General features: G+C 42.6%; 1 protein-coding gene across 1 annotated transcript; it reads right to left on the bottom strand.

Annotated features, from left to right (window-relative positions):
- Nucleotides 1-24: 24 nt before the first annotated feature.
- LOC110197530 (uncharacterized) lies at nucleotides 25-27,996 on the bottom strand. The gene is made up of 11 exons (XM_078151690.1): nucleotides 27,872-27,996; nucleotides 26,952-27,078; nucleotides 22,686-22,844; nucleotides 19,456-20,166; nucleotides 15,867-15,876; nucleotides 15,551-15,762; nucleotides 15,282-15,493; nucleotides 12,674-12,800; nucleotides 10,588-10,746; nucleotides 8,266-8,421; nucleotides 25-4,150 (listed from the first exon to the last, which is right to left on the bottom strand). The coding sequence occupies exons 1-11, from the start codon at nucleotides 27,974-27,976 to the stop codon at nucleotides 3,435-3,437; spliced, it is 2,694 nt and encodes an 897-aa protein (XP_078007816.1). The 5' UTR covers nucleotides 27,977-27,996; the 3' UTR covers nucleotides 25-3,434.

Here is a 27,996-nt window from a genome sequence, read left to right as displayed (position 1 = left end):
AGAAGGAAACACAAATAGGACAGCTTTGAAAAAATGTCGAATTTATTATATATTCTTAAAAAGCAACTTATGCATAAGAGATTCACAATTTTGCATATAATCTTTTTCTGTTCTACTTTGTATATGGAAATGTTTCTTTTGGATATTAAATTCAAATTTTAAAAAGTTAAAAAAGAATGTAAACACCTTTAATCAATTGATCCACAAACATTTATTAAGCACTTGTTGTGAGCTGGGAACTGTATTAAGCACCCAAGATACAAAAAAGGCAAAAGACAGTCCCTGCCTTCAAGGAGCTTACAGTCTAACGCAGAAAACAACATAAGAACATATATATGCAAAGCAAGCTATATGCTGGATAAATAGGCAATAATTAACAGATGGAAGGCACTAAACTTTAGAGAGAATAGGGAAGGCTTCCAGTATAAGGGATTTTAGTTGGGACTTAAAGGAAGTCAAGGAGATCAGTAGTTGGATTGGAGGAGAGGAAGGAAAGTTCCAGGCATGGAGGACAGCCAGAGAAAATGCCCAGAGCTGAGAGATGGAGCATCTTGTTCAGGAGAGCAACATCATGGGACTGAAGAGTATATGTCGGGTAGGAAGAAGACTGCAAAGTTAGGAGGGGGCTTTGAAGATAGAGACTTTCTCATTGTGGATCCCCAACTTAGTTCAATGTCTGACACAAGGCAGGGGCTCAATAGATGCTTGTTGATTGAACCAGGTCCTAAAATCACTTAAGAGAGTGACTTAGAGGTAGGTAACGGGGAAATTGGGTGGTTCAAATTAATATCTACAGGTCATAAAGGGATATTGGGCATAGCAATTATTGATAAGTGGCAGTAATAATGCAAAAAAACATGGCACTACCTTCTCCTAGTCCTGGAAGTAGAGAGAGTGGGGGAGTCTTCATCCTATTGACTCGAGTTTGAAGGGATAAATTGTCCTCCTGAGGTTGGATGTCTGTTAAATCAAGGATGTAGGAGTCTGGAGCCCTTCAAAGGAAGAGGGTTACTTTTTCCACTGAGGTACTTAGTGGCTGCTTAAGAAATGCTTCTTGTGGAGTGGTGATGGAGATGTAGACACATCTATTTTAGGGTGGAAAGGAAGGTATAGGTACGGAAATGTTTGGAAGCAAAGGAGGGTTGGAGATTTTGCCAGATGGCTTTGGGCTCCCTGGCTAAGCAGGAAAAGAGGTCAGCTGCTGAATATGAGGGATATTCCCAAAGTGTAAAGAATGTTTAGTTTTGTAAAAAATGTAAGAAAGAAATATGATGGGGAGTGAAAAGAGAACAAACTAAATGAATGCTGAGCATCAGTTGGGATCCAACTGGAGCTAGCTTGAGTTTGTCTTGGGTCTAGTTAATATGATTTTGAGACTTCCTTCAAATACTGTCCTAGACGCAGGAGTGAGCAAAGCAGCAGAGCAGGAGGAGGATCCAGAATAGGAGTCTTAGGAGTATGCAGCAAGCCAGGTCATGGCAAACTCTGAAAGGTGGGCTGGGCCTGTATCTCATGAGAAGGGCAAAAGGAAATTACTGAAGCTTCCAGTCAAGGGAATAATGCAGTAAGACAGTGCTGAAGAAGCAATAATCTTGCAACTGAATTTTGAGAGGACTGCAGTGTGGCAAGATTTAAGGCAGAGACAGTCTTGACTGGTGGACAAAGTCTCGTCCATTACTGTTAATTGGAGATGTGCACTGAGTGCATCGTAGTTTCAAATTCACAGAAGATGCTCAGTAAACATTATCTGAATGAATTATGATTGCTTTGATTACATAATCGTTTGAGCAGGGGCACCTCAGGCTCTGACAATTTCTTTTCTTTTTAAGGACTTAGGGGAAGTTAGAATGTTGTGGTCCTTTTTACTTAAGGGCCCTGGGACAAGAGGGAAGCCAGGGTGAAGAAGCAAGGAATAGAACGTGATTCCACGAGTGTCTGTAGGCTTCTCTTCTTTATAACAGCTGACATTTATCTAGTGCTGTTGAAGGCTGCAAAATGTTTTACAGGTATTATCTAGTTTGAACCTGAAAATAATCCAGGGAAGTAATTCTATAGGTATTGTTATCTCCAGTTGATAGAGTTAAATTGAGGAAGCAGAAGTGAAGAGTAAGCACGTTCATAGTCACAAAGCTGATACATTTCAGGGGAGTAATCCAGCTTTATGCCTCTTCTACTCCAATCCTGTTTTTTTTCCCCCACCACATCACAATGCCTCTCTCAAACCTAAGCCCCTAATCCTGAGTTTCCGTGTCTGCTGCTGCAAAAATCTCACTTCTCAATAAAATCCCCACAGTCACTTTTCTCCAGCCAAACAAATTTGGTCTTGCCAGATTTCCCCAGGACACTTCCCTGCCAGAAATGTCTCCTAATTTCTTTCAAACTCAGCTCAAAATCCTTCATGAAGCCTTTCTGGGTATATTTCAACCAGGGGTTCCCCTACTCTTTTACAGGGTATTCTCAAAGCTTTTACATCAACAGTAATTGCTCAGGTGTGCTTGCCTACCTCCCCCTGGGATTTCTATGTCCCTTTATATACCATAGGTGAGGAATCTTTTTCAGAATTAGGGCAGCACCACTTCTTCTATTTCAATCACATCTTCCCTCACTGTCTATCTAGTACAGACACTACGTCAAATTGGGGGAGATGTTACACACCTGAAAGACGTGCTCAGATTCAGAGATGCTCTATTTATTGTCAGTAAAAAACCACTGCAGGAAAACCATCCCACCACTCGGTGCCTCAACAGCAATTGGATTCATTCAGGTCTACATTCTACAGGTTCTTTCAGGTTCTCCAGATGATCACCAGCACCATCTATTCAGGCTTGGGAATAGCAGGAGAAAGATTTCCATTTTTGTCAGCCTGATAATTTCATATTTAAGTTTATGAAGAGATTGAGTGTCAGGTTTTCAGGAGAAATTCTTTGGCTTGTAGAGAGTAATGAAAAAACAATAGGGGGTTTCAGCAATGGATAGATAGTATTTGTGACATCTTGGTAACCTCTTTAGAGCCAGCTTATGAGCTATATAAGACACACATCATTAGTTATTAGTTATTGTTTGTTTTTGAAAAAACAAACAAGCAGAACCCAGCATTAGCCAATTTCATCACTCACTTTATTGGCTAGATTGTACTGAACAGTTGTGATGTAGATAGGATAACCTTCTGCTTGGTCAAAGAGGAGACCCATGACCAAGAAGTGGAAGTTATAGAGAGCCTGATTCTGGTTCAAGCTAAGGAGATACTTCTCAACAATGAAAGCTATACCAGGATGGAATGGCCTGCCTCATGAGGTAGTGAGGTCCCTGTTACTAGAGATATTCCAGCAGAAGTTGAATGACCAAGAAGATAGTAGAATTTGGTCTAGATCATGTTCTTTGCCTTTCACAATGACACTTTGCCATATCTACCCCTTGTATGCTGAGGTTTTCTTTTAACTCCAATCAAGGTCCGTCAGTCCATAGAGCAGGCCCTTGTAGTGCCGTTTCTTGGTGTGCCCTTTAATGTGGTCTGTGAGTTCAGACTGGTTGGGGAATGCTCTATCACACTCAATGCAGCAGAATGACCTGGTCTTGCTGTGTCTTCGCTGGTGGACTCTCATGTCTGCTTTCATTCGAAAACTCTTGCCACACTCTGGGCACTGGAAGGGCCTTTCACCTGTGTGTATTCTGATGTGATCAGTGAGATAATGATGCGTGGTGAAGCCCTTACCACATTCACTGCAGGAAAACGGCTTTTCTTCCCTATGCCGGCGCTGGTGGGCCTTCATGTCTCCCTTTACTCGGAAGCTCTTGTCACACTCCGGGCACTGGAAAGGCCTTTCCCCCGTGTGCAGGGGCAGGTGCTTGAGCAGATGGCCCTTCTGGTGGAAGCTCTTGTCACACTCCGGGCACTGGAAGGGTCTCTCTCCTGTGTGGAGGCGCTGGTGCCTGAGCAGGCGGGACTTTTGGGCAAAGTTCTTTTCACACTCAGTGCACTGGAAGTGTTTTCTCGGCCTATGAACTCTAATGTGATTGGCTAGCTGAGACTTGTGGGTGAAGCCTCTGCTGCAAGCATTACAGCGGAATGGTAAGGGCCCAGACCAGTTCTGGTTTTGAAGATCATATCCATGGCTTTCCTGTTGTCTTGAACCTGAAGGTCCAGAATTCCCTGGAATTAAAAACAAAGATCTAGTCAGGAACTCATGGCTGCTCTACAGAAGATCCAAGGGACTTTGAGGGACCAGGGACCCAGTTTAAATCTTGGCTCTGGTGCTTTCTACCTATGGGACCCTGGGTACATCAATCAATCAGCATTTACTTCTGAATGACGTTGGCTTTGCCTCATCTGTAAAATAAAGGGGCTGGATTTGATGGTGTGAGGTCTCTTGAAACTTTAAATCTATGAACCTACTACAATCAATTAAGCAACAAGTATTTATTAAGCACCTACTATGTGTCAGGCTTAGGGGATACCAATAAAAAAATGAATTAGTCTGTACTCTTTATAAAGGGGATTAAATTCTGTGGGGAGAGACAAGCATATAGTTAAAAGTATTCAGGATAAACACAGAATAAATACAAGGCAGTTAAAAACAAAAATAGTTAGGGAGGGGGGGAAGGGATCCAGAAAGGCTTTGTGTAGACAGTGGTGTTTCAGAAAAGTTTTGAAGGAAATGAGGGATTCTAGGAGGCAGAGGTATATTCCAGGGATGGAAGGCAGCTAGTGCAAAGGCCTGGAGAATGCAGATGGAGTTTTGTGTGCAGCTTGGTGAAAAGGTCAATTTGGCTAGACTGCAGAATGAGGGAAAAGGAGGAAGGCACAAGGAACCTGGAAAGAGAGGTTAGTGTTAGGCTATGAAGAGCTTTAAAACCAGAGAAGTTTAATATCTGAGCTCATGGAACATTCCTTTGGCAGCTATATATGGAGGCTGGACTGGAGGTGGAATGGTCCTGAGGCAGTTATGAGGCTACTGAATTGATATCAGTAAGAGGTGAGTAGGCCTGAATTAAGGGTGTAGGTATGTAAGTAATGAGAATGGTACATGAGGGAAGAGATGTTATGGGGTAGAAACTGTAAGATTTGGCAACTAGTCAAATATATGGGTGATGGAGACTGAGAATTTGAGGGTAACACTGAGGTTATGAACCTGGGAGACTCAAGAATGGTGGTACCCTCAGCAAAAAACAAAAACAAGTCTGAAAGAAGGGAGGTGGAGAGGGAAGATAATGAGTTCTGTTTTGGACATTTTGGGTTTGAGATATCCATGGGAATCCAGTCTGAAACGTTCAATAGGCAATTTGTAGAGCTCAGGAAAGAAACGGGCTGGGTAGCTAGATCTTGGAGACATCTGCATAGGGATAATTAAACACATGGAAACTGATAAAGTCACAAAGACAAAAAGTGTGGAGAGAAGAGGGCACAGGATAAAGCCTTGGGATATACCCACATTTTATGGATGATAACTACATAGAAGTAGGAGAGAATAGTGTCTCAAACACCCAAACAACAAAGAGTATCCAGGAAGAGAGAGTGGTCAATAGTGTTAAATACTGCAGAGATGAAGAGCAGGATGAGGACTGAAAAAAAAAGCCCATTTGAAACTGGAAGTGAGGAGATCATTGGTAATTTTAGCAAGAGCAGTGAAGTGAAAAGCCAGATTGCAAAGGGGTGAGGAGTGAGAAGAGAGGAAGAAGAGGTAACAAGTATAGACACTTTTCCCATAGGAGTTTGGCTGGGAAAAAAGGAGGGACATAGGAGGAAACCGTAAGGTCCAGTGAAGGTTTTTTGATGACTGAGGAGACTTGGACATGTTTGGAGGCAGTAGGGGAGGAACAGTAGATAGGGGAAAAGTTTGTATTAGAAAGTATGAGAATAGATGAGAGCAGGGGTAGTTTGCTGGAGAAGATAGGAGGGGATGGAAAAATGGTCACATTGGTTAGAAGGACCATCTCATTATAAAAAAAAATAGAATCAAGGAAAAGAGATTGGAGGATGTTATCAAGGGGCTTGGAGAGAAAGAGAAGGGGAGAAGAGGGAGATTATGGTCTTAATTTCTTCAGTAAAGTAAGAGGTAAGGTGCTTGGGTGAGATGGTGGGGTTAGGAGGGAGTATGGGAGATTTAATATGAACAGAAAGTTTGGAGAAGAGGGAAACACTTTGAATGGAGTAAAAGGATTTCCTTTCTGCAGTGAGGGCCCAGTTGAGGCTAGAACTCTGTGGTAGCCCAGGTTATCATGGTTCTGTGACTTCCTTCAGGAGCACATGAGGAGCAATTGAAGAGCAACATGATGAAACAATTTAAAGTTGTGGTGTGTCAACAGGTAAAGGGCTTGAGGGATTCTATAGGACAGTGTGGAGTTGAATGGTTAACTATAGAGTGGAGACTGAAGAGAGGAAAGTGGAGTCAAAAAAGGAGTAATAGTCTGAGAAAGTGCAGAGGGGTGGAGGGATTGGAGCTCATGATGAGGGACGAGAATAGATTCAGGAGGGGAAAAGGCTAAGGAGACATAGTCATAGTTAGATCTAGGAACAATCCTAGGACCATGTCTTATTTATCTTTCCATCTCTCCCAGCATTGATCCCAGGACTCAGGATAACATGGCATAATGGAAAGTGCACTGAATTTGGTATCTGATGACCTGAGTTTGAATTCCAGCTCTTCCACGTATGAACGACGTGACTACTCTAAACTTCAGCTGGATTAAGGCCAAGGTTGCTGTGTGAATCAAATGGCATGTTGCACAGTCTTCTGTAACTACAAAGCTCTGTATTAACGTAGGACATTTTAAATGTTTCTTGAATTTACCTCTCCATGTCCTACCAAAGTTAGACTCTGACTTGGCCTGTACTGAAATTCCCTGCCCTGCTCCCTCAAATTTCATTCCCAAGTGAAGCTACTATTCTTTCCTTAAATTCATTTCTTCATTAACAACCAAATATAATCATACTGCTTAGACAAGGTTTAAACTGGATGCACATAACCAGGTGAGACATGACCCAAAGGACATAAGGTTCTGACACATGTCTTGTAACATCAAACCTCAAATGTGTGAATCCACAGATTCCTCTCCCTGAAGGAAGACATGAAGACATGGAGAGTGTTTATGAATGGACAACAGTAAAGTTCCTTCCACACACTTTGTAATAATTGACATGTACTTTACATGGTACATTTATATATATATATGTATATGTATATATATGTGTGTGTATATATATATATATATATATATATACCTTATTTGATGTTTGTAATAATCCTGCGAGATATTGTATACATAATACTTTGTGTGGGATCAAAACATCATTCTTATTTATAGATGAGAAACTGAAGTTCAGAGAGACTAATTGAGTTGCCCAGGGTCACACAGATGACAAAAGGGGGAAGCGGACAGGCAGTGTCACCCTGGTCCTCCCAGGTGCAATTCTCTTTCCACCAGGCTGGGCAGCCTAACAGTCATGAGAAGAGAAAAATCAGGAAGAACTAACTCCCTACCTTCTCCCTCCCTGCCCAGATTCAAAGCTGCTCCAAGTCAAGGTCTGTTGAGATTGCTCTTTCTCCAAATTTTTACTCATGTTGGGACAAATGTTTCCAAGCAGAAAACTTTGGTTACTGGAAATGGCGAACCTACTCTTGGGAAAGAAAATCAGATAAGAGTACAATCTTTTTGTTCTGGAATGCCTACAATTAGTCCTATCTTAGGAGTTTTATCTTGTTTTTTATTTCAAGTATGCTTATTTCAGATGACTAAAAAGATGGTAGAAATCTCATTAATTTAACAAGTAAAAAACCCCAAAACAAAACCTGTGCCTTGTCTCTCCTAACTTACAGAGCTAACTAGGAAGCCAACCTTTCCTCATCTAGGGGCAGAATCTTAAATCTTATCCCCTATAGAGTTGCTGCTTTATTTATCTATTGGAAAGCAACAGCAAAAAATGAAGTGACATCTTTTCTCATGATGCTGAACATTGGCCTCCTCAACCAATGACAGGTTTCATTGTACTTCTCAGAATTCAGGAGTTCAGATTTCCCAATCGTGATAAGAAAAACAGAAGAGAGCTCATCTAGGTGTATTTAAGTGAAGGTCAGTGCCCAGTGGTGTTGTTTTAGGTCTGTAGCCCTCACTACGTGGTTTCTTTATGGAATCTTTTGAAGTTTAGTCTTCCCCTCATATTGAACTCCAGCTCAGCCTATCATGAAAGGAAGACTTATTGAGTCTAAGAAGGAGGAGAATCAGAACATGCCATCCTCAGTTTCACTCCTTTTGCCCCTTCTAACTCACCCCAAAACAGCTGCACCTCTGTACTCCTCCAGTCAAGATGTTCATTACCACTGGTGCAGACTGCAAATTCTCCAGTTTCCAAGTTCCCTTGACGGCTGATGAGGGACTCTTCTTGTTCAATCTGGGTTATCGAATCTGGCCTGGGGATGGCACAGCCTGGACAGAGGCCACAAAGAAGCAATTAAGTTTCTTTTCCTTCAGCTTACATTAGAGGTACAAGGTATAGGAACACATACACAAAAATCTGGGGTTCAGGTGCTATAAAGCAGAATACAACTGCTCACCCTGTAGCAGAGGGACATCTAACTCATTTGACTCGTAGGTACCAATGAGCGGTTTGATTTCTCCACATTGCCCAAACTTCTAAAAGGACTGTGCAGTTTATGTTGTTGATTTCATAAAGTCAACCAAAATTGTTTTTGTTTTAAGAATTCCTAGATACTGACTTGAGGGGATTCAAGATATGCTGGGCTGTCACAAAACAAAGCTTCAAATCGCTATGCTTTGAAACTAACTGACCTCAGCTGAAATGTTCCCAACAGTGTTCTTAGTGGCAGTTTCCATTGCCCCTTGGTTCAATGGGATTGGGACTGTGCTGTTCAGAATGAAGAAACAGCATTCCCTGCCCCCCACAACGCCCCATTCATATTTATATGGTGCTTTAAGATTTTAAAAACATTCTATTTACCACAACCTTGTGAAATTGGCATCTCAGTCATTAGCCCCATTTTAAAGATAATGAAACAGGCTCTTCAACATGCTGTAATTTTGATTTGTTCAAGGTCCATACCGTCTATAATGGAGCTGCCATTCAAACCTGGGTTTCCTAATTCTTTCTGCTCTAGGTACTGCCCAGTTTCTACTACACCAAGTTGTTCCTAGACAGTTTATGAAGGTAAGTTGTAAAGTATGAACCGTAAGCGGAAAAAATTATTTGGCCCCTGAGTTAGGCTTCCAGTACTGGAAGGCAATAGTAGACATGGGGAATCTGATAAGCAAAGATTGCCATGGTTCAGATTATCATCTTAATCTCTTCAAATCTAGTTTCTATTCTAATTACATCAATAGGGATTTATTAAATGTTTACTATGTGACAGGTATACAGATACAAATACAATGAATGAAACAATCCCTGCACACAAGGAGCTTATGTTTTCCCAAAACTGTTACCATGAAGGTGATCAAAAATTTTCTGGCTATTGTCAGCTATCATTCATTTCATATCATCTTTGGACTTTCTGCAACTTTTGTGCTCAACTCTGCTTTTGAAAACTTCCTGATTCCTCTGTGAAGCCTTTCCAGAGTCCACTCTAGACAACAGTGCTGTCTACCACACCTGTACATTTACAGCACTTATTACTGAATATACATGTTTGTCAAGTAATCATTGTATTGCCTCCTGATCTGTCTTTATATTGATATCGTCAACTGTTATTTGCATTTTCAAATATTTATGTCCTGCTTGTTTACATTTTAGGTATCCCTAAATAGACAAGTTCTTTGAAAAGTACTGTGTCATTTATAGTGATAAATACTTCTGGTCATACACACTACTATATATCTTTAGAATTTCAAGTGTCCTTCACAAAGTAGGAATGATTATCAAATGAATATCAAATATTAGTCATTTGATATAGGTGTGTAGGAAAGATATATGAAATTCCTCTTTGGTATGCTAGATTTGGTATGTGGTTGTGTGTGTGTGTGAGACTAATATTTACATTAGCACTTTTTGGGGCAGCAAAAAACTGGAAATAAAGTGGGTGCCCATAAACTGGGGAATGGCTAAAAAAAACCCCTATAGTATATGAATGTATTAGAATTATACTGAATTTAAGAAATGTTGATTATGAGGAATTTAGGGAAAAGAGAAGATTTTTATCTATTGATGCAGAGTTGAATAAGCAGAACTAAAAGAATAAACACAATGACAATATAAATGAAAAAGATCACTAAAAGGAAGTTAAGCTCTAAGCAACTAGAAAATCAATAATGAAGCTAACAGCATATGATATGAGGCTAACATTTGATTGTCCTTTTTACAGATTTGCTTTTCCTTCTCAGACTCCAGAATCTGGGGTTTCTCAATCATAAGAAAAACAGGACAGAGCCTCTGTCTATGTATGACACACATGACAGTGAAGTTATTTCAGGTCTGGAGCGCTGACCAGCTGATCTCTTCACCTGCTCTCTTGAAGACCAGTCCTGCCCTGACATCAAACCCCAGCTCAGATGGACATGAAAGGACGATTTAAGTCCCAGAAGGAGGAGAATCAGAATGTGTCCTCCTCAGTTTCACTGCTTTCACCTTTTCTCACTCACCAGAAAACAGCTGCTCCTGTGTGCTCTTCATGTCAGGATGCTCATCAGCCTTGGAACCAATGGTCAGTTCTCTTGTGTTCAAGTGTCCCCCATCTCTGATGAATGGCTCTTCCCCTTGTTCAATCTGGGTTATCAAGTCTGGTTTGGGAATGGCATAGCCTGGACAAAGGCCACAAAACAGCAATTAAGTTTATTTTTCTTATGATCCCTAGAACCACAAGTTTTGGGAACATGTATAACAAATGAGGACTTTATGGTGCTATAAAGCAGAATGACTGACTGTACCCTGGCATTAGGTTCCTAGAGTGATGCCCAACCTATCTGGCTCTAAGCTGTCTGTGAGTTAAGTTCTTCACACCTTTTGTGTATAGTGATTGAACAATATCCATTATAATTATTTTTGTTTTTCGAGCTCCTCCATAGTCAGTAATTTAGTTGCCAGGAAATATCTTTTGGCTCAAATTATCAGCTACTATTCATTTTATATCCTCTTTGGCCTTTCTGCAACTTCTGCTTATCAAATATATATATTTTTTAAAAATCTGACTATCCTCCTGTGTGTACCCTTTCTAGTGTACTCAGGACCTCAATTATTTTTTCTTTCCCTGTACATTTGCTGCACTTATAATATGTATTTGACAATTAATCAGGTACTGTCTCCTGACATGGATTTTATCACTATAGTGAACTGTCATTGGTCTTTTATATTGTCATTTGTCTTCATATGTTTATATCCTGTTCGTGATCTCCCTAAACAGAACACAACTCCCTTGAGGACAAATATTTATCGTATCTTATACTGCTATGTATTCCCTATAGAACTTAATCAAGTGCCTTTCACAGTAGGCATGAAACAAGCATTAATCAACCGATTGACTAGTGGTGTTAATGTTCCTCCATGCTGCTGCAATAGGCAGACAGACACAAGGGATATATGGAATTCTTGTTGGACACATTGGGGAAAAGTTGAGGGAGTTATGCACTAAAGATGTTAGAAGGGAAAACTAAAAGATACATGACAGGCTAGAAAATTTGAGTTGCCATTTTTTTGTTAGGAGATATTTTGGGAACCCTGAAATGAGAAGCAGTGAGATGATTTGCAATAGGACCTGAGACTCCTTGGCTGGCAGAGATTGATATCAGCCAGGTTCAGTAAACATTACTGGAAAAAAAAAGAGGCTATAGGGTGTAAAGGACACTTTATAGATCTGAAGTGACAGAGAGGCCAGGTTGAACTAGCATAACAGCCTGTGTAGGGACAGGCTGTTCATTATTCACTAAGAAACTTTTCCAATTCTAGGTGATTCATTTAAACTAAATAATGATGGCTGCTATTAAAGCTGACTCTTTCCTTTTTGCATTGCATCTTATCCTTCTAATGTTTATTGTGTTGAATAATATTATCTATCCATCCAGTCATTAAAGTCCAAAGATTTTTACAAAAGCTATAAAATGTGAAATTTATTCCATATATACTAAAATAGCTGGAGCACCAATTCTGTGTTAACACAGAACTGGAAACAAGACAGGCACCCATTAATTGGTGAACAGGTGAACAAATTAAAAACTCCATAAAAAATAAGGAATAGATGGAGGGATTCAAAGAAACATTGGAAAACTTGTAGAAATGGTAGAAAGAAGTAGGAAAACAACATATAAAATGACAATTATGTAAATTAAAACAACATTAAAAAGACATAGAATTCAGGTTAATTGCAATGTTCAATCGTGATCCAAAGGAACAGGTGACACAATGCATTTCCTTCTACTTGGTAAATAAGGAGAAGACCAAGGGAGCAGAATGTTACATACACTGTATATGAAGTCATTGTGTTGATTTGTTTTGCTTAACTGTTTTCATTTGTTCCAAGGGAAGGCGGTACCAATCCTGGGAAATTACTGCCATTAAAAACAAAAGGTATAATAAAACATTTAAATAAAGTGCAATTGTGGGAAGCATCAATCAGGATGAGGTTTCCAGAACAACTTCCAGGCTGTGGATGGAAGAGCTGGACGATCTTTGGAGGCCTATTCCAGTACATGATTCTATAAGACACCCTCAAAGTTCCTGATGAAAACATCTTACCCAGGGAGAACAAGTTCTCATAATTGGTCTTCATGACATGCTTGTAAAGCTCCTTCTGCCACTCCTCCAGGGTTCCCCACTCCTGCTCCGTGAAATACACGGTCACGTCATCAAATGTCACAGCTACCTGGAACCACAAGCATGAGTCATACTTTTACTTTGCATCACCAATTCAGAAAATATCTTTTTCTATTTCATTTCTTTCACATAACATAGATGCTATAAACTGATTCCCATCAGGTATATTTTAAATATTTTTGTCACAGCTAAAAAGGAGAAACCCTGGGTGCTCATCTTCCCAGATTGGAAGGCTTTTCTTCCCAAGTGTGTGGTAGCAACAATTTGGACACTGAATGGCTAAGCAAAGTTGATGTGCTCTGTGAAAGGCTTGTGGAGGTAAACCGCAGGGGGATAACCTCAGGAAAATCACCTGACTTCTCTGGCAGATGGTAATGATCTCCAGCTCCATCCCTGCTCTGAATCCCCAAACCCTGGAGCTGCTGAGCCTCTGTCCCAGGAGCACAGAAATGGTGATCTCTCATCTCTTTCCCTTTCCCCAAAGTTATGGACTCTCACTTGCAGTCTCTCCTCCAACTTCCCATAGATCCTTCTCTCCCTACCCTCTCAGCTGAGAAGCTGAAAAAAGGCCATTTTCTGAGAGCGTCTTCTCTCCTCATCTCATCTCACTAAGATGCCATGTCCTTCACCTCTTTGTCACGTGAAGAGATGGCCTTTCTTCTTGCAAAGGCAGTCCCCTCTACATGTACTTCGGATCCCATCCCATCCTATCTTCTCCAGCAAATGGTCACCTCTGGAATCTTTGACTTAGCTATTGTCCTATAATATCTTGCCTCTCTTCAGTGGATAAACTTTCTACAATTTGTGCCTGGCTTTTGTCCTCGTCATTCAACTAAGACTGGTCTCTCCAAAGTTACCAGTTTCTTAAGTGCCAAATTTTTCTCAATTCTCATCCTTCTTGACCTCTCTGTAGCTTTTGATGCTGTCCATCACCATCTTCTCCTTGACAGTTTCTCTAGATTTTCCTGATACTGCTATCTCGGTTCTCTTCCCACTTGACCTGACTACTCCTCAGTCTCCTTTGCTGCGTCTTGATCCAGGTCCCACCCTCTAACCATGGGTGTCTCCCAAGCTCTGTCCTTGATTCTCTTCTCTTCTCTATCTACACTATTTCACTTGTTGATCTCATCAGCTCCCAAACATTTCATTACCATCTTTATGTAGATGATTTCCAGATCTACTTATCCAGTTTAAACTCCTCTCCTGACCTCCAGTTTCACAACTCCAAATGCCTATTGGACAACCTGGACTGGCCATCCCTAAGACATCTTAAACTCAACATGTCCAAAACTGAACTCATTCTCTTTCCTCCCAAATGCTCCCTTCTTCTTAGCTTCCCTATTACTGTGCAGGGTACCACCACCCTCCCAGTCACCTGTGCTTACAACCTGGTGTCATCATTGACATTTCATTCTCTCTCATCCCTAAATCCCATCTGTCCTCAAGGACTGTTTATTTTACCTTCCTAGCAGATTGTATACATGACCCCCTTTCTCCTCTGATGCTGCCACAGTTATGGTACTGGTCCTTACCACCTCCCGCCAGAACTACTGAAGTAACCTGATGGTGGGTCTGCAGGCCAAAAGTCTCTCTCCACTCCAGTCTGATAGTCCTCTTAGCTCAGTTCTGACCATGTAACTCCCCTGCTCAAGAAGCTTCAGAAACTCTCTATTACCTCCAGGATAAAACAAAATACAGGCTCTTTTGCCTGGCTTTTAAAGCCCTTTTAAATGTGGCGCCTTCCCCTCTTTGCTGTCTTTTTACGTCTCAGCTGATCCGGACTCTGGTCTGCCAGGTGTTCCCCTTACCACACTCTGTGTCTCTCAGCTCCGGCATTTTCTCCGAGGTGCCCCATACCTGGGATGCTCTCCTTCCTCATCCCTGCCTCCAGGCTTCCTCTGAGCCCGACTTAGATCCCTCTGTCTACACAAAGCCTTTCTCAACCCCTACGAAGTCTAGCATCTTCTGAATTTCTTCTGTTCATTCTCTATGTGGCTGATTTGTCCGCAGTTGTTTTCGGGTTGTTTTCCCCAGTTAGACTGAGCTTCTTGAGGGCCTTTCTATCCCCAGAGCTTAGTAGCACCGTGCCTGGCACACAGTAGGCGCTTAATAAATGCCTGTCGACTGACTGTGTAACTGCAAGTGTTCAGCCTCTCCCTCGACCCTGTTAGGGTCTCCCCTCCCCCGCCCCCAAGATCTGTCCTCCCACCCCGGAGCCCAGGACTAGGAGGCCTGTTGGGGCAAAGGATGGGGCACTAGGTCGGGGTCAGGGGGGCCTGGGTTCAAATCCCGCGTCAGCTCTGTGTAGTTAGCTGGATGACTCCCTCTCTCTGGGCCTCAGTTTCCTCCTCTGTAAAACGACGGGGGAGGCCTCAATGGCTACTCCCAGGTCCCTTCCAGCTCGGGATCTGCATCCCCAGGTGCCGAACTCTAAGGCCGGCAGCTGTCCCTTCCGCAGGCCGCGGACCCTCCCCGGGAGCTCCGCCTCCCTCGCCCCGGGCCTCTGCGGCCCTGCCTCGGCCGCTCTTACCGGAACAGGCGCCCCCGGGGCCATGGCCTCTTGGTCTCCTCCCGCCGGGAGCACGGAGCTCGGCCCAGCTGTCAGGGGCACCGCGCGCTGGGCCACGAGCTGCATCGGAGACGCGCCCAGCCGGCCGCGAGGAGAAGCAGCCCCTTCTCCCAAGCTCCGCCCCCACAGCACCGCCGGCGGGCGGGAGAGGGACCGCCTCCCTCCAGCCCCGGCTTCTCTCGGCCCCGCCCCTCGTGCCTGGGCTTCTCAGTCTCCCCTCCCGCTGTCACCTCCCTCTCTCCCTCCTGTGGGAGGAGCAGGCGGTCCCGTCTCCCGGCGAGGCAGGGGCGGCTCGCGCCCAGACTCCGGGCCGCGCCGTCCTCGAGGCACGTTCTTTTTCAGCCACTCGGTGACCGCAACTTTCCGGTTTTCTCCCAGCTTCCTGGGGTCCTCTCCCCGTCCCTCGCAGCCCTCCCCCTTTCCTTGCAGCCCTAACCCACTGCTGGCCGGGGCAAGCAGGGTTTAAAATTCGAGAGAAAACATTTACAAGCGTCTGGTTTTCAGGTCTGGGCAGCACATTAAAAAAAAAAAAAGACACTGACCAACCGGAGACTTGCTGGAAGAGGATCCCCAGGACGGTCTAGGGCTTTGTGTTATTGCCATGCAACTCAATGAAAGGAAACGGGACTTGGGAAGAGCCTTGTTCCTCGGCTTCAAAACTGGCAGAACGACTGAACCTGGGCAGGCATTACTGCTCCATGTCAACCCGGACAAGAGCAGACTGGAGCTTGGCAGGGAGTGGGGGGTGGGGTGTGTGTGATTTAAGTTTTCTTCTTATTTGAAGGGCCCTCATATGGAAATGGGACTTCTGCTTGGCCCCTAGAAAACAGGCCTGGGAATAACTGAGGCTTGGAATAAAGAAAAGCTTCCTAATAATTAGGAGTATCCTAAAGTGGACTGGGCTACCTTGCTAGGCAGTAGGTTCCCACTTGGGAGTGTTTGGGCAAATGCTGCATGCCCATTTGTCAGGAACTGTAGTCGGGAGTATTTTCTGGTGGCTACCAAATGTCTTTCCAAACAGATTCTGTTACCTGTTAACTTCACTTTGATGTCCCACAGACATCTTATATCCAGCATATCTAAAAAGGAATTATTTCATTGAATTTCTCTCAACCGAATCCTTCCCCCAACTCTTCCTATTTCTGTTGAAGGCACCACCATCTTTTCTGTTTTTCAGGTTCTTCAAGTTCGAAGCCTTGGAGTCCTCTTTGACTCTTCCTTTTCCCTCATGCTCCTAGATCCAGCTGATTGCTAAGTCTTGTTTATTGAGAACTCCGCTACACTCCTTATCTGCCCCACTTTTCTCCATTTGCACAGCCCTTCCCTAGGATATTGTCAGCTCTTTCCTAGACTGTTATAAAAGCCTCCTAATTGGTTTCTCTGCTTCTAGTCTCTTCCATCCTCCACATGGCTATTATTCCACAGACTGATCATGTAGATCCCCTTCTCAGTATTCTTCCTAAGTTTCCAGTTGCCTCCAATATAATGTCAAAACAAAACAAGACAATCCTCACAGAATCAGAGTCGGAAATTACTTCAGGTGCCATTTGGTCCAACCTTTATCTAAAAAAATTCACTAGCACGATATGCCTTGAAGTATTCATCCAGCCTTTGATCAAAAATCCTGTAAGGGGATTACCACTCCCCACAGCAGTCCATTCTACATGTGGGTGCCTCCAATTGTTAGGACGCTTTTTCCTCATTTCAAGCCTTAATTTCCCTTTGCAACTTCCAGTCATTGCTCCTAGGTCTGCCCTCTGGTGCCAAGTAGAAAAATAAATCTAATTCTTCTTCCGCAAACTTGCCGATAGGTATCATATTCCCACTGACTTTTCTCTTCTTCAGGCTGACATAAAATGAATGCTACTTTGTGTCCTGAACCAGTTCTGAAACTAGGTAATTGTACTGTTGCCCAGTCCCAGCTCCTTGAGATGATCCCCATGCCTGAAATGCTTTCCCTCCCCAATCTCTGCCTTTCCCCTCTTAATTCTAACACCTTGCCTCTCCTAATTATTTCCCTTACATCCTGTGTATGGGTTGTTCGTACATATCTGTTTGCTTGTTTTTTCCTTCATTAGATTGAGAACTCCTTGAGGGCAAGGGACTGTCTTTTTGGGATTTCAAGGAAGCCAGTGAGCAGAGATGAGGGAGAGTATTTTAGATATGGGGGATAGCCTGACGAAGCACTTGGAGCCAAGAGAGGTGAGAGGTGAGCAAGCAAGGAGGTGAGAGCCACTAGACTGAAGAGTACTTGTCAGGGAATAAGGTGTAAGAAAGCTGGAAAGGTAGGAGGGGACCACGTTATGAAGGGCTACTAATACCACTAAATATTTCTTATTCATTAAATAATTTTTAAAGATACCCATGATGCTAATAAAAAATGAGTGTTTTAAGAAAGATAAAGGAAATTAGTCAGTCTGTTGCCAGATAGGTTTTAAATCAACATCACAATATATTGGTTTATGGTAATAACAAACTTATAGGTTTGTTATTACTATAGTTTTTTATTACCATGCTTTAAACAAAATACCCCCTAAAACTTTTAGTAAAACACTATCATGGAAAAATGATTCACTGTTTATTATAGTCACTCATTATTATTTACAAACGCATAAATAAAATGTTATAAAAAATACAGAATAACTCATGATTTCATGGATCCCTGAAAAATTCCCAGGAATCATTATTTCTCATTCTGGAATCTCAAAGATTCCTATTTGTTGGGAGTTTGAAACCATTAGTTGGGATGATGCCCTAAATAAGGGTCACCAGGCAAAAAATGCACAGCAGAGAATTTAGACAAGTTTCCAAAAGTAATTACTTGGCCTTTGCCAACTGTATAGTGCTTTAAGGTTATAAAGTGCTTTACAGGCAGCATTTAGTTTGAGTTCACAGAAACTGTGAGGTCTGTCTATAGGTTTTCTCTACATTTTATACAAGAGGAAACATGTTCCAAGTTAAATAACACGTTCATGCTTCCAGAACTAATAAATGTGAGAGGGCAGATTTAAACCCTCAGACATCCAAAGTACTTTATCTGATAAATCACAATGCCTCTGTATTACATCAAATTTAATCTCCTGAGCCTCAGTTTCAATGCCCTCCTCCTACTACGAAAACCTTACTAGGACTCCCAGTCATTTTTCTTCAGCTAAAGCTAGTCTTGATGGGTTTCCGCAGTCCACTTCCTCCGCCTCAGATGCCTCTCACATACCTACCCAACCCAGCTCAAAATCCTCCATGCAGGCTTTTCCGGTAGATTTCGACAATGTTAGCTGGTGTCTTCAGAACTCACGGGAACTACCAAGACATCTTTGCCTACATTCATCTGTGGTCTTCCTATAGTTACTATATTTGAGGAACCTTATTCATTGACTGAGCCAGCAGGGACTATGTCTATTTCCACGGTATCCCCCCTCACTAGAGAGCTCTGCACAAGTTGGGGAGACTGCATGGGCTCACTGCAGTCAGATGAATCTCCACACCAACTGATGAACTCTCAGATTAAGAGAGGCTCCATTTATTATTGTGTCAGTAGAAAACTACATCAAAGAAACAACCCCACCGAGTTCCTCAACTACAATAGGATGAAATTGGGACCATAATAGGATCTTCATTCAGGGTGTCCAGCTTCACCCACTCATGTTTGAGAAAGGTAGGGGAATGATTTCCATCCCCATCATACTGACTGTTTATTCCTTACTTAAGTTTATTCAGGGTTGTCTCTCAGTCTTTCAGGGCCTAACTTTCTAGGCTTTTACAAAGAGTGAAAATATTTTACCAACAGAGAGGTGATAAGGTCATGAGCCCCATGAGAACACCAGCATCCTTACTTCTTAGTTTTACCTTATTTTTGAACAAAGACAGCTTGGTCCAGTTTGGTCATTCAAATTATTGGCCAGACTTTACTCAGAACAACTGGAGGGATGCTATGCGCACAGGGTACCAAGCAACTGCTTGCTCCACACAGAAGTACAACCAATGGTTTGAAGTTATTGGGATGTGATTCTAGTTCAATCTAAGAATGTGGCAGAGGAGCTGTACTAGATAACATTTTAAGTCCCTTCCCACTGTGGCACTGACTCTGAGTCTGTACTTGATAATCACACCTTGTATGTTACGGTTCTGCCTCAACCCCAGTCAAGGTCCATCAGTCCAAACAGCAGGGCCCTGTAGTGCTGTTTCTTGGTGTGCACCTTAATGTGGGCTGTGAGCTTAGACTGCTTGGGGAATGCCTTATCGCACTCACTGCAGCAGAATGACCTGGCCTTGATGTGTCTTCGCTGGTGGACTCTCATGTCTGCTTTCATGCGAAAATTTTTGCCACATTCTGGGCACTGGAAGGGCCTCTCCCCCGTGTGCAATCTGATGTGCTCATTGAGATAACAATGTTTGGTGAAGCTCTTACCACATTCACTGCAGGAGAATGGCTTATCCCCCCTGTGCTGGCGCTGATGGGCCTTCATGTCGGCTTTCAGCCTGAAGCACTCCTCGCACTCTGGGCACTGGAAGGGCCTCTCCCCTGTGTGCAGGCGCTGGTGCCGGAGAAGATGCCCCTTTTGGCGGAAGCTCCTGTCACACTTGGGGCACTGGAAGGGCCTCTCCCCAGTGTGCAGAAGCTGGTGCCGAAGTAATTCATATTTTCCAGCAAAGTTCTTGTCACACTGTGTGCACCAGAAGTGTTTCTCTCGTCTGTGAATCCTGAAGTGTTTGGTTAATTGAGCCTTGTGAGTGAAGCTCTTGCTGCACTCACTGCAGCGGAATGGTGAGGGCTCATACCAGCTCTGGTTCTCAGAGTCACGTCCACAGCTTTCCTGACGTCTTGAATTTGAAGATTCAGAGTCTCCTGGAATTAAAAATAGATCCAGTCAGACCTTATGACTTGGGTAGGTGGTAACCCACGACTGCAATAATGGCATTCTAAGTTTTTCAGTGTGTTCCACATGCTTTATCTTATTTGATCTCCATGACAATCCTGGGAAATAGATGTCCCCACTTTAAAGATGGGGATACTGAAGCTCAGAGAGGTTAAATTGCTTGCTCACAGTCATGAAGCTAATAAGTGTTTGTGGCAGGATTTGAACCCAGATCTTTCTTGCACTCAGGCCAGTGCTCATTTCTTTACATGATGATAGCTGTTATCATCATCAGGGATCATGTCTTATTTACCTTTGTAGTCTGCTCAGTGTAGAGCCCAGCACTGCCAGGAGGCTGTATGGGAAGGAACCCTGGATCTGGAATCAGACAATCTGGTTTTGGGCCCTAGCTCTGACATTTACCAGCTGTGTGACTCCTCTGAGCCTCATGTGCAAAACTGGGATAATAATCCTTGCATCTGGGCCAAATGGCACACTGCACACAAAATCCTAAACGGTATTACATAAATGTAAACCATTAATTAATATCTGTTGAACTGAATTCACCTTCCTTCTCCCAGTTAGACAGAGACTCCTGCAATGAAAATCCAGTTCCTGTCCTGTGTTTTGCTTCCAGAAAGGCAATCACTCCTCCCCTGAATTCACTTTTTAATGTGATGGAATATAATTAGATTGTTGGGACTAGATTGAAACTGAAGATGCAAACTTCAGAATGACAGGTAACAAATACTAAGGCCTTGTACATCATGGCACGTGACATTAAAACCCCCCTGAATGGAGCCAGTCAGGTGTGGAGGGGAAATGCTTTGGGAGAACTTCGAACATCTTTTTCCAATCTGTGGAATGACTCACAGAGGTCTTTGAGAGAGACTCAGGATCATCATCACTCTCTGAATTTCAGCATCATATTCAAGAAAGTTTCCAGGAAGATGCAATGCTGGAGAAATGATAAATCTCCAGGAGGTAGAAGTGGAAACTTATAAAATGAGCACAGGGGAATTCCTCAGAAACTTTGATTTTCCTGCAATCTCTGATGGGCAAACAGGCTTAGTCAATGTTTATGATAATAAAAAAATAATAAAATGCTATGTTATCATTTTAAAGTTTTTATTCACTTTCCTTACAATTAATCTGTGTTAACTAATATGTAAATGACATCTTATGGTTACAAAACACTTTAAATACATTATCTTATTTGACCTTTACAATAACCCTGTGAAGTAATGAATATAAAGTGCTTTGCATGTAATGCAAATGTTTTCATCCTCATTTTACAAGTGAGTAAACAAACTCAGAGAGAGCTGAATTACTTAAAGTCACACAACTTGTAGGTGACAATGATAATAGTAATAATAGCTAACAGTTCTATGGCATCTACCATATTCCAGGCACTGTGCTAAGGGCTTTACAAATATCTCTTTTGATCTTCACAACAATCCTAGGAGGTGGGTAACTATTATTATTCCCATTTTATGGATGAAGAAACTGAAATAAATAGAGGTTAAATTACTTGCTCAGGGTCACACAGCTAATAAGTGTCTGGGGCAGAATTTGAACCCAGGTCTTCCTGACTCTAGGCTCAGTGATCTATCTACTGTGCCACCTAGCTGCCTAAGTGGTTTTGTTGCCTCTCTAAACCTCATGGGAAGAGAAACACCAGGAGGGGGACCACTTAGCCACATTCTCCCTGACCTCTCATATTCAGTAGAACTACCTCTAAGAAAGGAAGTCAGATAAGGGCTCAATCTCGCCTCCCATGAGACATATAATCTTGACCATATTTTAGGATTTCTAGACTATTTTATTGCAGGTGGGGTTTTTTTGTGTGTGTTTGTGAGGCAATTGGGGTTAAGTGACTTGCCCAGGGTCACACAGCTAGTTGAGTATCATGTGTCTGAGGTTGAATTTGAACTCAAGTCCTCCTGACTCCAGGGCTGGTTCTCTATCCACTGTGCCACCTAGCTGTCCCTCAGGTGTCTTTTATTTCAGTAAAAGAGACGGAAGGAATCTCATTAAGTTTTTCTCCTCCCCAAGCCATAGAGATAAGCAGGAACCCCTTAAACCTTCCTTTTCCTTATCCTGGGACAAAACTTCAGACCTTAACATTGATAGCATCCCTGGCTTATTACTCATTGGAAATCAATAGCCAAAAATGAAACATCTCCCCTCATGATCCTGCACATGGGACTTCCTGACTCACGAAAGGTTTTGTCTTTTTTAAAATTCAGAACTTCAGGAATCCTGATCATGCAGAAAAAATAGAGGAGAACTCATCTCTGTGTTTAAGTTAAGTCCCCCACATGACAGTGAAGTTTGTTTTGGGTACTGAGCCCTGAAGAGTTAGTCTTTTTACCACTCTTTTGGAGCCCATCTTGTCCAGACACCAAACTCCAGCTCAGTTCAGCATTAAAGGAAGATTTGAGTTTTCCAGCTAAGAAAACCTGAACATACTTTTCTGGTTTCATTGTTCTCATCTTTTCTCACTCACCACAAAGCAGCTGTGTCTCGGTATGCTTCAAGTCAAGATGTTCATCAGTTCTGGGGCCAATTGCCAGATCTTTTGTCCCTAAGTTTCCTTGACCTCTGATGAATGGCTCTTCCCCCTGTTCAATCCAGGTGATCAGGTCTGGCTTGGGAAAGGCACAGCCTACACAGAGGTCACAAAGAAGGAATTAAGTTTATTTTTAAAAAATTTCTATTAGATGCACAAATTATAGCATCACATATGCAAAAATACATGGGCCCTTGAGTGCTATAAAGCAGAATACAACTGTTCACACTCCAAGAGAGTTAGGCTTAACATATTTGGTTCTAAGCTACCCATGATTTGTTTCATATCTCCCCATTTCCTATCCTCAAAATATCACTACATGATTTATAATCACTTAATAAAAGCAAATAAAATTATTTTTCTCTTGAGAATTCCTTGAGAACCATTTGAGTGGACTGAAGATATTCTGGGCTATCAAGAAATAAGGCATAAACCACAGGGTTTTGAAAGCAACTGACTTTAGAAGAAACATTTCCTATAGCTTTCTTGGGAACAGTTTCTATTACTACCCACAGCAAATGGATGGACCATGTCCTTAGGAGAGCTGAATGATTTAAATGAAGACACTTAAAAACTAAGCTTTTGTGTTGAAAATGTGAACTCTCATATCTTCATACTTAACTTAGACACAGACTTTTCTAACCTGTTTAAAAATCTTCTAAACAAAGAGTTTCAGTGGACTTTGAACCCACTTTTAAAAAAATCCAACACTGATTAGTTTGCAAGAACAAATGGTTGCTGTGATGAGATGGACCAGTGCATCATATTTGCATGGCACCATAACATTTGTAAAACATTTTCCTTAAGGCAGGTAATAATAAGTATTGTTATTCTCATTTGAAAGAGGAGGAAATTGAGGCTCACAGAGATGAAGTCATTGCCCATTTCAAACAGCTGGGTGAGCACTGGAGGTAGCATTAGAACCTAGGTCTCCTTGTTCCATTACCTCTTCCCCTTATACAGTGCTCTGTCCAAAGTTACCAGTGACCTTTTACCTGCCAAATTTGGTGGCCCCTTCTCAGGTATCATCCTCTTTGATCTCTCTGTGGCATTTGACACTACTGATCATCCTTTGCTTCCTTCCTTTCCCCTTTCGGTTTCTTGACACTGCTCTCCCCTTATTCTATGTGTACGATGGCTGTTCCTTCTCAGTCTTCTATGCTGGATCATTATTCTGTGGCTTCTGTGAGTGCCTACCGCATAGTTCTGTCCTGGGCCTTCTTTTCTTCTTACACCAGTGGTCTCCAAACTTTTTTGATTCTGCACCCCTCTTAGTCCTATAATACCAACTGCCTTTTGGACATCTCCTTCTGGATGTCCTGTAAGTATCTCAAAGTCACCATGTCTAAACCAAAAATTCATTTTCTTTCCCCCCCTCAAGACTTTCAGTCACTCAGGTTTACAAAACCGGAGTCATCCTTGTCTTTTCTCCTTCCCTCATCCATTATACCCAATACCTTGCCAAGGCCTGTTGATTATAGCCCTACAATATATTATGTATCTCCACTCATACTGCCATTACCCTAATTCAGATCTTCATTGACTCTTACAAGATGGCAATAGCCACCCTGATCTGTTTCCTAGCCTGTCTTTCCCCTCTTTAATCTATCTTCTCCGTGGCTACCCTAAAGCACAGACATGTCTGACCATGCTACTCCCCAGCTCAGGAACTCTTGTGACTCTCTCTTGCCCATACAATCAAATACAAACTCCTCTGGCTTTTCAAGCCCTTTACCATCTGTCCCCAGCCTACCTTTTTAGGGTCATCAGACACTATTTTCTTTTACTCAGTCTAAATTCTAGATCAAGAAGACAGCTTGCTATTGCTTGTACATTACCTTGCATCTCCTGTCTGTATGCTGCTCCCTTCCTTATCTCCACCTCCTAGGATTCCTATGGCCTTCAAAGAGAAGCTCTAGTATGATCATCACCTATAAGAAGCCTCTTTTGATATCACCTAAATGCTAATGCCTTCACTTTGGAAATTATTTTGTATACACTTTTCCATGTACATGTTGTTTCCCCCGATAGAAGGCAGGTTTCTTGAGATTAGGCAGCTTTTAGTTTTTGTCACTGTATGCCTAGCATCTACTACAGAGTACCCAGCACATAGTGGGCACTTATAACCATCAGCTGAATAAAAAGGACCTTCAAATAATCTCTACGTAGGTGGTAAGGTCCAAGTCACAGGTGAAAAAGATCTGGCTTAGGCTTCAAATGCTGGATGGTGCTGAATATGAGATGGGGAATCTGCAGAAGTTGTGGTGATTCAGTTTTCCATCTCAACCTACTCAAACCTAGTTTTTATCCAAATAACTCTGCAAAAACAGCTTCCATGAAGGTCGCTAATAAACATTACACTGTTAAATCTACCAGCAATTACTCACTTCACATCCTCTTTATTAGGTAACTTTCATTTAAACCTTTGTTTTGAAAATATCTTGACTACAATTCTCTGTGAAGCCTTTACAACCTCATTCCAGACCTCAGTGATTTCTTCTTCCTCCGAACTTTTATAGCATGTTTGGCAATTAATCACACATTGCCTCCTGACATATTAGATTGCTATACTGAACTTAAAAAAAAAGATCTCTTGTATCACTATTTATAATTCCATATTTTAAGTCCTGTTTATCTTTTAGATCTCAACAAAGAACAAGCTCCTTGAGGGCAAACAGGCATGGTTTCTTATGCATCTATTTAGTCTTCCCAGAACTTTAAGTAACTTTCACAGAGCAGGCACAGAAAGAAAAATTTCTAATCGATGGATTGATGAGATAATGACACTCTCTGGCATAGAGGCAGGTAGGAAGAGTCTCTGGAATTCTTGTTGGGTTTGTTCAGAAAAGATTTTTTCATGACCTATTATGCAAAACCAGTCTTGGCAAGATAGTGGAATCAAAATTGTAAAAAGAAAACCACATGACATACAGCAGGCAGGAAAATTTGAGGTATCATTCATTGTTAGCAGGTATTTATTAGATACCTGGGAGACTGAAATGAAGCAGATGATAGTGAGGTAACTGAGAATAACACTTGCTATTTCAATCCTGGGGGAGACTACCATCAGCTAGGCTGAGGCCCACAGGCACTAGTGACAAATATAGAAAAGATTATTAGCTGTATAGGACATTTCATAGACCTGATGTAGCAGTGTCAGGCTAGACTAACATGAAAGTCTGAGTACATAAAGCGAATAAACCCCTCAATTTCTAGGTGATTCATCTCAACTAAATAATTATGGCTGCTATCATGTTACTGTTTCATTTTTATTTTCACATTCCTGGCACCTAGCACATAGTAGGTGCTTAGTAAATGAACTGAACTGAATAATATTGTCTTCTATCCACTCATTAAGGTCCGAGCACCCTTATAAAAGGTAATCTTGTGGGGAGCATCAATCAGAACTGAGTTTCTGAGAACTCCTGTCAGTGGTGGATCTAAGTTCTAGATGACCACCTGAAGTTCCTTCTTCTGGCTTATATTAAGAGATACTCACAAAGCTTCTCATAAAAGCATTTTTTGAATTAAACTTATTATCAAAATTCCATTCATCCACTTATTAAAGTCCAAACCAGTAAAAAGAAAACCTGTATCACACATATGCCAAAATATTTGTAGCAGCACTTTTTGTTGCAGCAAAAAACTGGAAAAAATAGGTGTACATCAATTAGAGAATAGCTGATAAACCATCACACATGAAAGTAATGGAATATACCACCTGGAATGAAAAATATGATGAATTCAGAGAAATGCGGAAAATAAAGCAGAATGAAGTATAACTAGGAGAATAACACACATGATCACAATAACACAAATGAAAACACCACCAAAATACAACCAAACTCAGATAGATGTAACAAAGAAATACATTTTCCCCTTCTCTGCAGAGAGATGGGAAATATAGGAGCAGAATGTAAATACACTGTAAACAATTACTTTTTGGTTGTTTTGCTTAATAGTTCTATTTGTAAAAAGAAATCGTTCAATAGGGGTGGGGTGGATTCTGTCAAGTAACTAACTTAAAAAACAAAAGGCATCAATAAAACTTTTTCTAAAAAGTGATGTGAATGATATGAAAAGAATAATTTGGAGCTGGGTTTCAGGAAACCTGTTTCAGGCTGTGGATGGAAGCTCTGGGTGAGGCCTGTTCCACTATCTGATTCTATATTTCCCCCCAAATCCCCTATAACAATATCTTACCCAATGAGACCAAGGTTTCATAATTGGTCTTCACCACATGCTTGTAAAGCTCCTTCTGCCACTCCTCCAGGCTCCTCCACTCCTGCTCCGTGAAATACATGGTCACATCATCAAAAGTCACAGGCACCTGGAAACAAGCATGAGAAACACGGACTCACCTGACCCGTTTTAAATTTTATTTTACCCATTTAAACGACCCCATTCCAGACTCCATTTCTTTTTTTTCATTCCTTTCACACATGGCATATGCTGTAAACGGATTCCCACCAGGCATATTTTAAAGACTTTCACTGAGGCCAACAAGGAGCACCCTGGGCGCTGGCTCGTGTTCCCAGGCAGTAAGTGAAGCTTCTCCTCCCAAGTGCGTGGCAGCACTAGCGGAGGCCTGACGAGGCACAGGCACATCCGTGAAGCGCTCTGCAAACCCGAAGAAGGAGCTGTACAGATGCCAGTTCTGACAGGAGGAGGGAGGCTCCGGGGGAGTCACCTGACCCGCACCAGACGCTCCCCAGCTCCATCCCTGCCCTCCCTTCGGCCCGGGCTGCAGGGCCTCTACCCCTGGGATACGGGGGCGACCTCTAGCCTCTCTCCCTTACCCCAAAGGGATGGGCTCCCACTCCCTCTCCCCCCTCCCCCCCCGCCTCCCGCGGGCCGCGGCACTTTGCTGGGGAGGCCTGGGTTCAAATGCCGCGTCAGCTCGGTGCTGTTGGTGGGGAGACTCTGTCTCTCTGGGCCTCAGTTTCTCTCTCTGTAAAACGAGAGGGTGGGGCCTCGATGGCTTCTCCCAGGTCCCTCCCCGGTCTGGATCTGAACCCTCTGGGCCAGGCCCGGAGCTGAACGTCCCGCAGGCCGCGGACCCTCCCCGAGAGCTCCGCCTCCCTCGCGCCGGGCCTCGGCAGCCCGGCCCCGGCCGCTCTTACCGGAGCAGGCGCCCCCGCGGCCATGGCCTGTATACCTCCCTTGGCCCCAGGTCCGTCTGTCTCGGGCAGAGCGCGGGCCTCCGGCTCAGTCAGGCCGCGCGCCATCCGGGTCACGCCCCCCTTCC

The sequence above is a fragment of the Phascolarctos cinereus genome, unplaced genomic scaffold (assembly GCF_003287225.1).
Source record: "Phascolarctos cinereus isolate Bilbo 61053 unplaced genomic scaffold, phaCin_HiC Scaffold_4;HRSCAF=312, whole genome shotgun sequence".
Taxonomy (NCBI): Eukaryota; Metazoa; Chordata; class Mammalia; order Diprotodontia; family Phascolarctidae; genus Phascolarctos; species Phascolarctos cinereus.
The sequence above is the reverse complement of the archived record's forward strand: the minus strand, read 5'-3'. Positions and strand labels throughout refer to the sequence as shown.